Source organism: Oncorhynchus kisutch, linkage group LG6, assembly GCF_002021735.2.
Source record: "Oncorhynchus kisutch isolate 150728-3 linkage group LG6, Okis_V2, whole genome shotgun sequence".
NCBI classification, from domain to species: domain Eukaryota; kingdom Metazoa; phylum Chordata; class Actinopteri; order Salmoniformes; family Salmonidae; genus Oncorhynchus; species Oncorhynchus kisutch.
The window spans coordinates 75,912,452-75,929,020 of NC_034179.2; the positions used below are offsets into that span (position 1 = coordinate 75,912,452).

At 44.2% G+C, this 16,569-nt stretch overlaps 1 protein-coding gene across 1 annotated transcript; it reads right to left on the bottom strand.

The window, feature by feature from the left end:
* Positions 1-596: 596 nt before the first annotated feature.
* Positions 597-11,398, bottom strand: LOC109898605 (ankyrin repeat and fibronectin type-III domain-containing protein 1). Its single transcript, XM_031827593.1, has 18 exons — positions 11,189-11,398; positions 8,871-9,245; positions 8,399-8,654; positions 7,946-8,146; positions 7,690-7,803; positions 7,492-7,589; positions 7,224-7,314; positions 6,904-7,011; positions 6,572-6,671; positions 6,187-6,316; positions 5,957-6,076; positions 5,531-5,752; positions 5,261-5,427; positions 4,849-5,014; positions 4,509-4,671; positions 2,873-3,039; positions 2,569-2,767; positions 597-2,365 (listed from the first exon to the last, which is right to left on the bottom strand). Exons 2-18 carry the CDS (start codon positions 9,030-9,032, stop codon positions 1,599-1,601), a joined length of 3,231 nt encoding a protein of 1,076 aa, XP_031683453.1. The 5' UTR covers positions 9,033-9,245; positions 11,189-11,398; the 3' UTR covers positions 597-1,598.
* Positions 11,399-16,569: the final 5,171 nt, after the last annotated feature.

The window sequence follows — 16,569 nt, forward strand, 5'->3', positions numbered from 1 at the left end:
GGCCATGGTAGCCACGGAAGCCCTGGGGTGGTACAGAAGAAAGGGGGCCTCGACCCCGGGCGAAGGGTCTGTAATGGTGTGGGGAATGTTTTCCTGGCAAACGTTCGGTCCCATGATACCAACTGAGCAACGTTTCCATGCCCCAACGAATTCACTTTTCTGGAAGTCCGACCCAGTAATAGATGGGTGTACCTAATAAACTGACCACTGAGTGTATATTTCCACACTGTGACATTGGAATAATACTGTGAAAATTATGATGATGCCCTTTTAGTGTATGAGCTGCTTGAAAAGATCGCCTGAAATTTCTGCCTGTTTTGGTGAGATGGAGTTTTGGCTTTCCATGTTGACATCACTGTGTGGTAAATTAGTTAATAGACCAATAAGAAAGAGAGTTCCAAACATCTCTGCCAATAACATCTTATTTTCCTTTTTCCTCTTCCCACTCAGACCACTCCCAGACAGTCCGAGCAAAATTCTTGCTTGAGAAAATCTCCTTAGTTTTTGTTATTTTTTTGACTATTTTATTTGAGGGGAAAAAAATCACAGTAAGGTACTTAATTGTTACCCATAAATGATTTGATATTGAGATGAAAATGGCTGCATTGGACCTTTAATATTGGCATTTTGAATTGATATCCTCACATATCTTCAGCTTAATACCCAGTTGGCCTGTGTAACCTTCTCAAATACACACACGTTTCTGAAAAGGAAAATGTAAAAAAAGACTAACTTTTGTCTTAGAAATAAAATGTGGAACAACACAAATACAGCTGAAAATATTTGATTTGGTCATTTCATAAAGATAAACCATTCAACTGATTTTACTGTAGACTAGTGTCACGCCCTGACCTTAGAGATCCTTTTATTTCTCTATTTGGTTAGGTCAGGGTGTGACTTGGGTGGGCAATCTAATTTTTCGTTTCTAGGTTGGCCTAGTATGGTTCCCAATCAGAGGCAGCTGTCTATCGTTGTCTCTGATTGGGGGATAATATTTAGGCAGCCTTTTTTCCACCTGTTGTGTTTGGGATCTTGTTTTTTTAATGTAGCCTTTTTGCAGTCCAAAGCTGCACATTCGTTTTGTTACTCTTTATTGTTTTGTTGCTGGTTCACATTAATAAATATGATGAACACCTTCCACGCTGCACCTTGGTCCAATCCTTCCCACAATGTTCTTTGCAACTAGCTAGTTGTGTGTTATAAGGACAAAAGTGCAACGGGTTAATAGAGCACAATACGGTAAAGAGTATTTTACATTGAACAAAAGAGAATAGCAGTTGTGGATATAGACAATCATAAATCAATTCAGTTTAATACAAGTTGCAACAGGGAGACATCTCGCATACAGAAGCACAGAACATGTCTAGCAGGTCTCTTGGAGACAGGCCCTTTATATCACCACTGGAACAACTACAGAGAGTCAGATAATGTGGTGAGAAAACAACCATGAATATCCCACCGTTTGCCAAACTCGCTTAAAGGCACTGAAAGGATATTAAGAATTAGTTGAGAATTGGTTGTCAAATTCTTCGAGAGGCACGATGAGTAAGTACAATGTATTTCGGTGTAACATTCAGTTCTAATGATATCTGGATACATCAGGATGCCTGGTTAGAGGAGTTCTCCCACTCAACCTGGCTCCTGGCTGGCATGCTGCCCCCCCTGTTGCCAGCATGTATCATAGTGTCCTCTGTAGGTAAATCCCAGCTCTGGGCAGGTGTGGTCCTCACAATGGGAAGAGAGGCAGATGTGGCCAGCCTGTCTAAATGACCTGAGAACAGTGTATCTGCACAGGTTCTGTCTCCTAAACTAAGGCCTGCTGTCAGTGAGTTCGTATCATGATGCACATCAGAGAGAGAACAACCCTTAGGTCCCCTCATCAAGTCAGAGTTTAGTCCAAAGAAAGCCTCGCTTTCACCGACTCCAAGACTTAAACTGTCAAGCATATCCATCCTCCCAGGTACAGGGTCCTCCTCCCTCTCTTCATCTATCAGACTCAGTGTGGGGAAGATGATGTCCAGCTCTGGTAGAGGCGGGATCACATCACTGACAAAACTGTGAGGATACTCCAGTTCTCCACTGTAGGCAGCTGGCAAGTTCACAATGTCATGATCTGTCACTTCTGATTGGGCCATAATGTTATGATATACCACTTCTGATTGGGCCACAATGTCGAATCCAACTCCTGACTGATCCAGGCTGTTGAACACCACAACAGGATGTTGGGCACTGAGGTCCACAGGGTACCCCCCTTTGCTAGCCCCCTCAATTAAACTCACAGCCTTTTCATGGACCCCCGGGATACATATCGGCTCAGAGATCCCACTGCTGACACCAACGTCTGTAACAGTACAGGTAATGCTCTCTAGAGGCAGTGGGAGGAGAGGGCCAACAGAAAGGATAGTTAGTTACATCAAACAGACAGAAGAAGTGACTGAATATCAAACTGAGGAATTAAGTACATCACAATATAAAATGATTTTCTTCTCACCCCTGCCTCCTTTCTAATGCTCCAATCAAAGACAGTGAATAAATACATTTACTATATCTACTACATTAACAAGTCACCTGATATTTTCTTTTGAGGGAGTATGCACTGGGGCCAGACTCTGGTGGTAGGCCTGTCATCCTCCTCATCGTCTGGGCAGGCAGGTGGGTCTCCTCCCATGACCAGGCCCAGAGGCACCGCCCCCACCCACTGTTTAGAGCGGACACACTGCAGGACATCCATGATCCACCGGGCCTCACGCCACACCACCTCAAGACTCTAAACAGGGCAAAGGGACAGAGAGGCAAGGGGGCTCATTCCCTCTCATACACACATACTGTCCTCCTTTGATATCTATTTAATTACTCTCTATGGGTAGTCTACCTGTGAGAGCTGAGTGATGTGACCAAGGCGGTCTCTGGCCTCCTGCACCTCCTTCGTGTCCAAAGCTTCTCGCAAAGCCTGCTGGGACAGATGAGCGTCCAGCTCCAACCGAACCCAGACCTGACAGTACTGAGACAGGAAGTCTTGCTCGTACGTCCAGAAGTGCACTGTGAGACGTGAGGATTAGACAAAAATTTAAGCTCACCACCACTGACAGTTTACTCTGAGCAAAAACATAAATGGCATGACACGTCTTATATTCTCTATGTTGTCCATGAACCTTTCCCTCAACGTCAATTAGCAGCGAACCGATCGCTGCAGCTGTACATAGTCCATCGGTAAATAGCCCACCCAATTTACCTACCTCAGCCCCATACTCTTTTGCACACCAGTATCTCTACCAGCACATGACCATCTGATCACTTATCACTCCAGTGTTAATCTGCTAAATTGTAATTATTCGCCTACCTCCTCATGCCTTTTGCACACAATGTATATAGACTCTTTAAAATTGACTTGTTTATTGTTTACTCCATGTGTAACTCTGTGTTGTTGTCTGTTCGCACTGCTATGCTTTATCTTGGCCAGGTCGCAGTTGTAAATGAGAACTTGTTCTCAACTAGCCTACCTGGTTAAATAAAGGTGAAATAAATTGTTTTAAAAAAATGAGACCAAGGAGCTAATCGTGGACTACAGGAAACGGGGGGCAAGCACACACTCATCCACATCGAGACAGGGCTGCAGTGTAGCAGGTCGAGAACTTTAAGTTCCTTGGCGTCCAAATCACTAAGGACTTCAAATGGTCCACACACACACACAAACAGTCGTGAAGAAGGCACGACAGAGCCTCTTGCCCCTCGGGAGGTTGAAATCATCAAAAAGTTCTACAACTGCACCATTGAGAGCATCTCGACTGGCTGCATCACTGCTTGGTATGGCAACTGCACCGACGTCGACCACATGGCACTACAAAGGGTGGTGTGGACAGCCCAGAACATCACTGGGGCTGAGCTCCCTGCCACCCAGGACCTCTATGGGGTGTGAAAGGACGGCCCAGAAAATTGTTAAAGACTCCAGCCACCCCAAATACTGTTCTCTCTACTTCCGCAAGGCAAGCACACACACACATAACATGCACATACATTCATACTAACTCTACACACACGCACACACACACACACACACACACACACACACACACACACACACACACACACACACACACACACACACACACACACACACACACACACACACACACACACACACACACACACTCACGAACAATCATCAAATACACTGCTGCTACTCTGTTTATCATATGTCCCGATGCCTAGTCACCTTACCCCTATACATATCTAACCCTCCCACTCCAGTATCCCTGCACATTGTAAATAAGGTATTGGCACTGACCCTGGAACTGATCCTGTATATAGCTTACTTACTTTCTCGTATTCTTCTTATTTCTATTTCTGCGTTTTTGTTATACTTTACTTTGTATAACTTTTTTTATAGTACTACTAATATTGATTACTGCATTGTTGGGAAAGAGCAAACAAGAAAGCCATTTTACTGTACTTGTGCGTGTGACACTAAATACTTGAAACTTAAACCCAACCCTGGCACCAATACATACCCAGCTCAAAGATCTGCAGTGGCATTGTGAGGCCTGGCTCCTTGGTGCCCACTAGGGGCCAGTAGCTAGAACTGAAGTCTTCACTGGGGGGGAGCAGGAGCAGCATGGACATCTTATCCCCAAACTGCAGCAGCTCCCGAGTGTACACACCGTACTGATACGCCTGTAGGAGAGGAGAGCAGGGTGAAAGAAGTGATGATCAGAGGATGAGGACAAGAGGTGAAGAATATCGAGAGAGAGAAAAAGAAAAAAGAAAAGAATAGAGAGAGAAGACAGCAGTATAACATTCAAATGAGATCTAAAAGCATGTGAGTTGGAGAGTAAGTGAAACCATGTTTACCCTGTAGAGGGGGATGTTGAGCTTTGTCAACAGGAGAGTAACAGCGGCCCTGAGTGACCTCACAAAGTCCCCCAGCCCAGAGCTGTCCACCGAGGTCTCATCCACGTCCTCTGTGTCCTCATTGGCTGTTAACATGTTGTGGCTTTGTAACCACGCCCATTCATCGCTAAAACAAAAATGCAACCCAAGACACATCACAAGGAACTATCATTAGCAATGATCTCATCTGACCAGTCAGTAATCCTTAAAAACACTAGAAAAACATTGAGGACACACTTCATTCTAAGTATTATACAGTATACTATTTCATCATCAGCTATACCAGGTCAGAACAGTTTAAAAGTCAGTCTGTATGTGGTAGTGCATACTGAACTCAGTGGTAAGCTCAGTCTTAGTATGTTATCTGTGTTACCGGGACACATGGGGAATGTGGCGCACTCTGGCGTGGCATAGCAGGTTGGGCAGCCTCTGGGGCACTAGAACCCTGATCTGCTCCACTGTGCTGCACAGCTTCAAGATGCCCACGTACAGGCCCGGCTGGGCCCACTGGACACTGCGTCTGTGGAAGGACAGCTTCTCCTGGTGAGGGACACAGAGAAAGGCATCGTTGTATGAGCACAATAAGAAGCTTTACTACTGTGTATAAACACGAGCACACAGTGTCCCAGCCAGGAAGGGTCACCTTGAGCTGCTCTGTGAGGGTGTCCATGGCAGTAGGCTCTGGGAGTAGAGGGGTCCTGCTCCGGTTCTTCTCCAGCCAGGCCAGGGGGACCCAGTGGAGAGGGAGGTCCGGGGGTTTTGTGTGGGCCGCACAATCCTTCACTGTCACCAGCAGGACATTACCCTGCCTGTCCTTCAGAGGCTCATAGTACACCTGCCCCAAGTCTACTGTCCCCAGAGAGGACTGCAGAGAGAGGCAGGGAAGGAGAGAGGGAGAAAAGTATGAAATATTAAAATTAAAATAAAGAGTGAAAAGGAAAGTCAACAAGAAACAGGCAGTGGAAGAGAAAGCTCAAAGAAAATGTTGTCTCTTCATCTTTGCTAGGTGCTTGATTGATGAGAAGGCCATATACAGTGACCTATAAGTATACAATATCCTTTTTTTCACCTGTAGTTGTGCTACAGCCTGCAAGATATTGTGCCTGTTCTGAAGTAGTGATGAAGAGGAGGAGAGAGCGGAGGAGAGGGCCTGCTGGAGCCAGGGCACCTGTTGCCAGGCACAGGACAACTATAAGAAAAAGAGAGAGGGATAGAAAGATAGAAAATAGACAATGTAAATTTGGAACATATATTTCACAGGTATACCTACCAATGCATTCAATTAGATTGACAGCTAACCTTGGCAAACCAAAGGAAGTCCTGAGAGACGGAGGTGGAGCAGCACTGGATCTCCACCAATGGGAGCTGGTCATCTGCTGTGACCAGGATGTTTTCCTTTCTGTAGAACACAGTTGCCAGGTATACACCCCTAACAATGAGACAAAGAGGAAGAACAGAGGAGAGAATAAGATTAGTTTCATCCTAACGAGGGAAGACAGAAAATAAATGAATAGAGAGATAGGCGCAATAAAGGGAGGGCGGAAAGGGACTGAAACTCTTGTTTGAAGAGTAGGGGATGTACTGAGGGAACAGAGACAGAGTGGGATCTTTCTCTAAATGTAACCATGGGTGAGGTTAGTGGCAGAGATACAGAGCTGTTGGGTGAGAAGCATTGCTATCTCACCTCTGTAGGAGACGGACAAACTTGGTGGCAGACTGGAAGAGCAGCTTCAGGCTGCGAGACATAGACAGGCGCTTACTGGGGCTCTGGGGCTTGCAGCTCTCTATGGGCCACAGGACAAAGGAATGAGACATTCAGACACGGAGGACCATGTGAAAGAGCCAGAGTATTATTTTGAGTGACTGATACCGTTTACATTCTCATGTATTATACAGGTATTGAATGTACAAGGATGTTGATCTTACACAAATCATTTGAATAGTATATTCATTCCCCTTGTATGAGAGGCAGAACTGAGATGCTGTATCTATGTTATGGTTCAAGAAGTACACTACCTATACAGTATCCCTTGTAGTGTGGCTCTCTGGTCTGCTCCAACAGTCTCCTGGCTAGAGCCTCCTTGTTCCTGCTTGGAGTTTTCACTCCCATACACTCCCTCCAGCCTGCAGAGGGACACAGGCCACCAGCGTTCGCTGGTATTCATTGTGGAGTCATATGATCCAAGGTCAGCTGTTTTTTTCAAATGGCGAAGGCTGGTATTTGGGGAGCTGCTTCTTGATCTGTGATTAGGGGCAACTTCTACACAGAGCATTGATGATAATATAGAATATCAGAAAGCTCTTTTGTCTGTCTGTCTGCAGTTCCATTTACTCACTGGAGGGGGCAGCACTGACTGGGCTGGAGCTCTGAGCCGGGCCCCATCCCTTCACATTGTAGGCGGTCACTCTCACAAAGTAGTGCATTCCCTAAGAGACCAATACATTATCATCATGACTTAACCCTACGAACAGGCAGACCAGGGCAAATAACTTTACATCGTAGTTGTTCATTTCTGCAGGTAACTGAGAGAGTTGAGGTTATGTGCCTCCTAGCCTCAGGGTGTTCTGGTTTAGGAGATGTGACCGGGGTCGTGTGTGTCTTACTGTCGTGAGTCCTGTGATGCTGTGGATGGGGGTCTTAGTGTCGATCACCTGGGCTGAGCCAAGTATACTCTTGAAGTTGGCAGAGGTGCTCCATTCCACTGTAGGAGGTGACAGGAAGAGAGACACGGATGTATCTATGATATTGAGGACTGAGTGGTAATTGCAATAGTGATTAGAGATGGAGTAGTAGAACCCCACCTCTGTAGCGGGTGATCAATCCAGTGGCGATACCGTTTGGCTCTCGAATGGACACAAACAGGGAAGAGGCACTGGTCACAAACAGTGACACGCTACTGGGTGGGCCAGGGAGGTCTAGAGGACACAGAGAGATGGAGAGACACACCGACAGTAAACACAGATTTGGAGCAAAAAGTACATAACATAAACGAATCAATGAGACTGGCTTGAGTGCATCATACTTGTCCTTCATCACCCCTGACCCCTAGCCTCTGACCTGTGTGGTGGAAGCTCTCCCTCATCCTGCAGTACAGCTGCTGCCGCAGAGTCCAGAGGTGGAGCTGCCTCTGTATGTCGGCCTGCACATGTGGCCCCGCCCCTGCTCCACCCAGTAGCTCCTCCCTCCTGTCCTCCACCTGCCTGTCGGCCAACATCACCAGGGCATCCAGCTTGCACAACCACTCCGCTGGAAGACACACTGAGAGAAAGGGAGGGAGGGAGGGATAATATAGCATTGTTAACACAGTGTGGGAACAAGATAGAGTGAAAGGGTGACAGGAATTATATCTGTAAACATTCCATTTAAACATCATTCACTAGTAGTCACTACCCCAAAATAATAATGTCTTAATGTACTGGATGATCCATTGTTTGTGTGAAATGTGTACAACTGTTACTTGACCATCTCTTGATTGCACTGATTCAATCTACGTCACTGTGCAAGACTCACAGACGGGGTTGTGTCTGGCTCCTGCCTTGGTCAACACGTGCAGCAGAGGGGAGTTCTGAGTTAGAGCAGCCACGTCCAGAGGTACCAGGCCCTGCTCACTCACTCTGTTTACACCTTTCTCCCTCTCTCTTTCCCAGTCCTTCTCTTTCTTCTCTTTATCCCGTCCCCCTCCTCCGCCACACACTCTGTCCCTGCATAGCAGGCTCTGCACCGCCAGGGTGTCCTCCTTCTCCACTGCCTCCCACAGGTTCTGATACTAACACAGGGGAAGGAGAGGGGGATCGAGTGAGAAATGAGAAACAGGCACATGGAGGGATACAGGGTAAGAGGGTACATCGTCATGGGCATGGCAGAAAAATGCAGGATGAAAATGTTACTTTAGATGATAGTATGGAACAACAATATAAGACAATTCTCAAAGATAAAACACCCAAAATGGATCCAAAATTCACTTTCTCTCAGGATGTCTTACTGTGTGAGTGGCCTTGCATGGATGTTTCGGCATGTCTGTCTCTCCGGAAAAAGAGGACTCTCCGCCCCTCAGCCTGACCGACAGGTTTCTGTAGATGCGTTTAGGCAAAACGGGACCCAGAGAGCGCCGCCGCTGTGGCGGATTTCTCACAGACACAGACATACAATAGATGGCACACACACAATTGGTAGAGAGTGTGCACAGCAGGATACGGGAGTTACAGGGGACGAGGTTGGAACAAAAGAGAAGAAGGTGGATGGATGATGGAGAGGTCACAGAGAGACAGCGTGAAGAGAGGAACGGTACACGGGGGAGGGAGAGGGGGAAGAAGGGAGGATGAAGGGGGTGTGAAACAGGAAGAGGTGCATTAGAGGACTAGAATGGAGTGATACAGTAGGAATAAGATGAGGGAGGGAAAAATAGATTTAAACAAAAAACAAAAAACAGAACAAAGTCAGTCTTACTGTCATCTTACCAGCCGTTAAAACGGTTGCAGAAATGTATCACTACTTAGGGGAGCCTGGGTTGAGTTGAGCAGCACTGCGTGTGGGTGGATAAGTGGATAAAAGTTACAATGCCTGAGCAGAGCAGATGGAAAATGCCTCACAGAAGTTAGAATATCTCACTCTTCTCCCCTTTGTTCCCACTTTCTAGTCTAATGCCTTATGGCTTTTCTTCCTACACAATGAAGTCTCTGCACAAAGCAATCTCACCATCAATCTAATTGACTGAGGAATGGAAGTCTACAGAGTGCACGGTAAAAATATATTAAATTGAGTGCTCCTGAGATCAAACATGTCATACATATAGAACCATTTATCTGCCCTCTCATTTGCCTTTATCATGTCTTACATTAGTGATGGATAATTGTCTATTCTTCTTCACCTCTTTTCAGACAGGAAAAACCAGCAGCATTGTATCCTGAACAGTTCACTGTCTTCATAATCCAGCTGCACACTTTCCTTCCGAAAGCCCCCTGAGACCTTTTTGTTGCTTTGACCAAAATGCTCTTTCACTTTTATTTTCTCTCCTCAGTCACTACATTTCTCTTCCATCCTTTCTCTCTCTCTCTCTCTCTCTCTCTCTCTCTCTCTCTCTCCTGCCTTTTTTCAACTCCTCAGCTTTCCACTTACTTCCATCTACATCATAGTGTTATTCAGACACAAAATACATCCCTGGCAAGAGATGCCATGACTCCATCTCTCTGTCATCACTCCTTTTCCCTCACCCATTTCCCCTCAACCCTCATTCTAATGGCAATGAAAGCCACATTCAATCTTCATGTCTGTATGACCATGTTCTGACTAACTACATTGTGTCTCCTAGAGAACATGAATAGTCCCTAAGCTTGTACTGGTACTGTGGCACTTTCCTGTGGCCACGAAGGTGCCTGGTGTCCCCAGCTGGCATTCTGTACCTTTTATATGCCCACTTGTGACATAACAATCCTTCACTCCTCTTACCACCTGCACTGCCTGTTAACGCATAGGGAAAAGATACGGGTGAGACCTCACTGTTATTGGTAGATTCAGTTCTATTGTTTGTTCATGGCGCATTTCATCTCTTATGGAAAGTGTCGATCTGTATCTGTGAAACTGGTTTAGTGAAGGGATTCTTGTCTATGCTGTATGGAGGTGCCAACAGATGCCAATCACTGGACAAAAAGACTTCATGTAAACAAGAATTTACATTCAGTAATTTGAGTTGATATTGACGCTTCAATTAAATAGCATTAACATATTTGTATGCAGATTATGTCATTATTATAAATGTATTCCATTCTGTTGTGACTTTTTTGTAGGCCTAAGCATTTGCTTGATAACAGACAAAGCAATGTTTCACAGTAATCCATACAGAAATATCCTATGACTCATACCTGGCACCAGGAAGTGATGTTGTTACTTGAAAGAAACGCAATAATTGCGTGAACCAAATAAGGAAACGTTGGAAGATTCTGTATACATACAGATAATGAATAAAACATTCCTGAGACATTACACAAGCATCTGACAGCAGCCAAGGCGCAAATGCAACAGTTATGCCAATGTAATAAATACACAGTTGTTTGAGTTAATGAAAGTTTAGAAAATGATCCAACTAGAATAGAATGCACAACATCATATTCAGCATGCACATAGAATACAAACGAATTTACAAACAGTGTCAAATTAAAAATGAGTTTAAAAATAAAGAACATTTTATACCCTATTGCAATAATCCACTCGAATCCTATGGCTCCTGTAACAACCTGGTTTTGTGTTGTATTATGAATTATTAGGCAGGTAAATATGTTAGATTAAAAGTATACAAGACAATACCTTCCGTAGATGTAAGCCCCTGCTTCCCCTTGTCACATACTACACCACAATCACCACGAAAGCGTCAAATAAAAGTCAAGAAATTAATCTTAAAATTACGATAGCAATCGGAATTCACTCATCCCTCTCAGTCCGGTTAATCCACTTTCATGAATTTTCCCTTCTCACCGTCAAGCGAACTTGCTCCGTACACTCAACATACAATCTGGTACCTCGCGCCCCTCCCATCTCTCTCTTTCTCTCTCTCTCATTCACACATGCTGAGGCTTACATTCACGGACCAATTCAGAATTCACATTATTATACAGCTAGATGGAATATGGTAGATAAAGTAGTGGCTCCAAATCAATAGGCTAATGTTAATAGATTCTTCAGTCACTTTGCATCAATAACCTAATTGGCAAATGTAAGCCTATTACACAATGTGAAATAAGTAGCTAATTCAATGATAAAATGTTATTGTGCACCTGTTCTACAGAACTATCCATGCATTACATTCTGAAGTCTTATTTTTGCCTCCACATTACAGTTTTTTCCAACTGCTTACACAAGTTTTCAAAACTCTACACACAATTCCCAAAACTGCACACACACAATGCAAAATGCCCCACATCTCATTCAAAATGTATCACTGCATTCAAAATGCCATAAACACATGTCAGAGTGAAGCATTTGCATCAAATGGCAAACACTGCTTTCATAATAGTACATGTTTGGATATACCATGTAAACACTGTTGTTCTAAATCTAAAGCTCCTTGGTCTTTCATAGGCTTATATCTACATTTCAATACAATGATCTACAGTGAAAGTAATCTGCTGAGAGGGGTAACAAGTACACTGTAAACACCAATGCAATGTAGAAACAGAAAGTATTTATTAGGCCAAACATTACTGTTGTATACAGTAGCATACAACAACAGTCCAGGAATTGGTAGGGGGGGGCAGTCACCAGTGCTAGGCCTGTGCTTCATCTCTTCTCCGGCCTCTTCTCTGGCCTGGGTCTGGCCACAATACTTTGTCCACATCACAAGATATGTTTTCTCTTGCCAAACATCGAGGGAAGTATCTCCTAGCATGGCGTATCCAACCTCTATGTCCCCACATGCGTCCTCCATTGCCTGGAGAAGCGGCACGCGGGCATAGGGTTGGCGATCATACACTTTCCAGCGCCAAGCTGAGAAGAATTCCTCTATGGGATTTAGAAAAGGTAATATGGGGTTAGGTACAAAACTACAAATTGTGGATGGGTGGCAAACCAGTTTTGGACCAGAACAGCCTGGTGAAAACTAATATTGTCCCATAAAACCACAAATCTAGCAGGCTCCTGATCTGGATCAGGGACAAGCATTGTGTAAATTGCATCCAGAAAAGTGAGCATATGGCCGGTGTTGTACAGACCCAGTGTGGCATTGTGATGGAGGACCCAGTTTTGAGTGATGGCAGCACACAGTTATATTACCCCCACGCTGTCCAGGGACATTGGTAATTGCCCTCTGTCCTATTACATTTCTTCCGCGGCGCCTGGTTTTGGTGAGGTTGAAGCCAACCTCATCCACATAAATAAATTCATGGCGAATTACATGGGCATCCAGCTCCAATACTCTCTGTAACAGACAAAAGGATATACAGATGAGTAAATATGGTATGTCTGAAGTACTGGAAGTAGTGTTGCATAGATACCTCTACAAAGTCATGTCGCATATTGTTGACTCTGTCAGAGTTTCTCTCAAATGGCACCTTGTAAAGTTGTTTCATCGTCACTCGGTGCCGTTGGAGGATGCGTTGTATGGTCGACAGGCTTACAGCATTGATGTTGTTAAATATGGTGTCATTCTTCAAGATATGCTCTCTTATCTCTCGAATCCTAATTTGCCTTGTTGGTCAAAACCATATTTATAATTGCAGTCTCTTGTACATCTGTAAACAAGCGTCCTCGTCCTCCATAATGTCTTTGCCTTTCCACTCTGGACAGAATTCAAACACAGTATGTGTTCAGCATAGGAACTGTAAACAATGTACAACAAAAATGTAGTACAGCATGATAACCAACCTCATTCATTCAATGCAGTGCAGTAAATGGATGGCTTAGAGTTACAAATGTTTATGCAATACTATGCAGTCATACGTATTTTACAGTACATTACTGTAATGCTAAAATTGTCATTAGATAGTTGCATACCTGTTCTCATTTCTGAACGTTTGAATTATGGACGCCACTGTAAATGGACTCAAGTTGGGCTTGACTCTCAGTCCAGCCTCTCTCATGGTCAAACCGTGGTTGATCACATGATCAACAAGTGTTGCCCTAATCTCATCAGAGATGGCTCTCCTTCCTTCTCTTCTTTGCCCTCATCCTCTTCTTCCTCTTCCTCTCCCTCCTACTCCTCTTGCTCTCTGTCCATTGTTGGCATCCATTGTTCAAAACAGGTAATCTGACCTTTGACCTATTTATAGGCCTATACTACAGTAAAGCAGTGATTGGTTAGTGATCAGTTAAGCTATTAGTGTTTGCACATGTGAGGAGTGTGTGTGTGACCTGGTGAATAAGTGTAGCATTTTGATTGTTTGTGTTTGGAAAAGGAAAGCAAGTCACTTCCTGTTAGATTTTTGTGTTTTAGGTAGAGAATTGTGTGTAGTGTTTTGAAAAAAGTGTTTTATGCAATTGACAACTGAGTCAAAGGCTGAGAAATAGCTTGTGGTTTTGGATATTTGGTGTGTAGTTTTGCACTTTGAGTGAGAGGTTTCAAAAATCGTGTGACATGAAAAGATTTTGTATGTAAGCAGTTGGAAAAAACTGTAATCACTCAGTCTTTTTGGGCTGGTGGTCACAGACCTATGGTGTCTCTAAGCAACGTCAGTCTTGTTTGTCATTTCAACAGGAAGCTGAGCATCACACAGACTGAGACACACACTGTGACATGATTCAGAGCAACTGCCCACGGCCCTTGTGTATGAAGATGAATGATGATATGAACATCTGAAGAAATGCAGACCCCAGCTTCTAAGACCTTGGCCTGTGCAGATCAGAGCACTCAGATCAAAGCAAACGAGATATTATGATTTTGTTGTAGGTCCAACCCCCACCCTTCCATCACCTTGACATGAGTCAGATCACTAACTCGCTCTGGTCCAGGGAGTTACGTGCGGCTGAGCCTGCCATTATAACAGGCCACCAGCAGTACAGTGGGCTTGTGTTGGCCAAAAACGTATTTCATTCCTGGCCTCAAGACTGCCACAGGCAGTGCACTTGTTTTTGATCGCAGGTTCAAATTCGGCTTGAAATAAAGATACTCTTTTCTGTGACATATGCAGACTTTTCCCCCGCCTCAAACCAGGCTGGCCATCGAATGCAGCGCTTCTGTTGGCTATATACCAAGGGCATAAGACACTTACTGGTTAGAGTTAGATATAATGAAGTGATTTCATTGGTTGAGACCGAAATTAGACTTGCTGTCACAGTTTTGTGACAGTAGTCAGCTAGTTATCAGCTAGTTAACGTTAGCTACATGACTTTCTTTAGAGAAGGTTCAATCTCTGACTTCTCTAGCTACTTGGCTAGACTTGATCGCATTGTTTGTAATAACATTATTTAGCGGCAGTTAGTTATTTAAGACCACGTTAACCTATCCATTTTGACCCATTATCTGTCAGTTTGAATAAAACTAGCAAATGATCTCTGGTGACAGTCAGCTAGCTAGCTAAGCTAAAGTTAGCGAGCAACCGCGGTAGGAAAGGCAAGAAGGTAGGTTCCAATACATTTACTTTAGATACATTGAAATATGATCAGTTACACAATAAAACAAACCATTCTGGTCTGCATTGATTTTCAGGGTGAAATGACAAGGGTGGACGTGATTTATGAAAAGATTCACTTCAGGCACGATCCGAAATGGTCTGTTCAGTGTTCGCATGGGTCACCCGGACCAGGGCAGCTTGATGATCTGCGTCGCTTGTGTCATTGAGATGATGGAAGGCAACAACATTGCGGTATGATATCTAAATATAGATTTTTTTTTATTAACCACATATTGGTATTTCTGCTACAACAGCTAACATGAGCTGCCATCAACCCTTATATGCACTTGGCTACCCGTGTGGTTCTATCATGTGAGTGTCCAGGGTATCTTGAAAGGCTCAAATAAAATGTATTATCATTATAATGACATCTCTTGTCCTTCAATAGTCTGTGAGAAAGTCTGGCGCTGTCAGGGATCAGTGGGGTCCTGAAGAGCTGTCCTGGGGCTCTGAAGGAGCTGCTACTGCAGGACCACAGGGTCTGTCTGCATTTCACAGCATCTTTATTGGGTAAGAAAGATACGCACACACACACACACACACACACACAATCAAACAAAGCCTTGCTTTATCTCTGACTTTATTTGACTCTGTTTTCCGTACAGGGATGCTTCACACAGTCGACGACCCAGCCACTCTGGAGCAGGTCATACAGGGTAAGAGGAGAGCTTAAACGGTCTGATAATACACACGGCGGCTTGAGAATGCTCACTCTTTACTGACTAATTCATAATATCTTTGCACTATTGTCTCAACTTGTACCTCATGTCACCACATTCTATAGCATGACCAGGTTCATTGGCTCTCATAGTCTGGGTTGAAGAGAGATATGAGTTGTTGAGTGCCTCAGCAGAATTGTTAGAGTGTTGCTGGTTATGGAACCCCACAGGACCACTGTGTTGGAGCGCTAACAAAATCATTGTGTGCACTGTGCCACAATTTGTTTTCAAAACCGTGTCAATTGAGCACCATGAATAATGCTATGATAAGTCTCTCTCTCTCTCTCTCTCTCTCTTGGTTCAGTGCTGGTACAGCTGCTCTTGGAGTTATAGAGTGAACAGTATGTGTGCTACATCCTGGATGAGATAGACACACAAGTGAGTAATATCACACATACAGGTCTATCACTGTCTCTCTGTTCCAAATTCACTCAGAACCAAAGAGACAGGAATAAATGCCAGATACAATCTCATGCCTACCCATCGTTTGTACACTAAGCTTGTCGATAGACTTGGATTTTCCACCGTTTTGGTCATCACTTTATTGGCTTTGTCTGTTAATTTTAACGTGTTTCTCTCAGTCCAACACTCCTTTACACCAGCAGATGACTGGGTCTACTACCACACACACACACACACACACACACACAATCCAACATCAGTTGGGTAAAGCCAGCTTGTTTGGTAAACAGTTGAAATGTTGGCTCTGTAGTCTGTGTTGTTGTGTCACCTTGGGAAACAGTGGAAACTCTAGAGTACGCAGCAGGTGGTAGGGTTGACTGGGGATGATAACAGCGGGCTGAGGTGTGGACAAGTCCTCTCACACTAAAAGGAAGAAACTTGATTAGATTCAAATGATGGAATA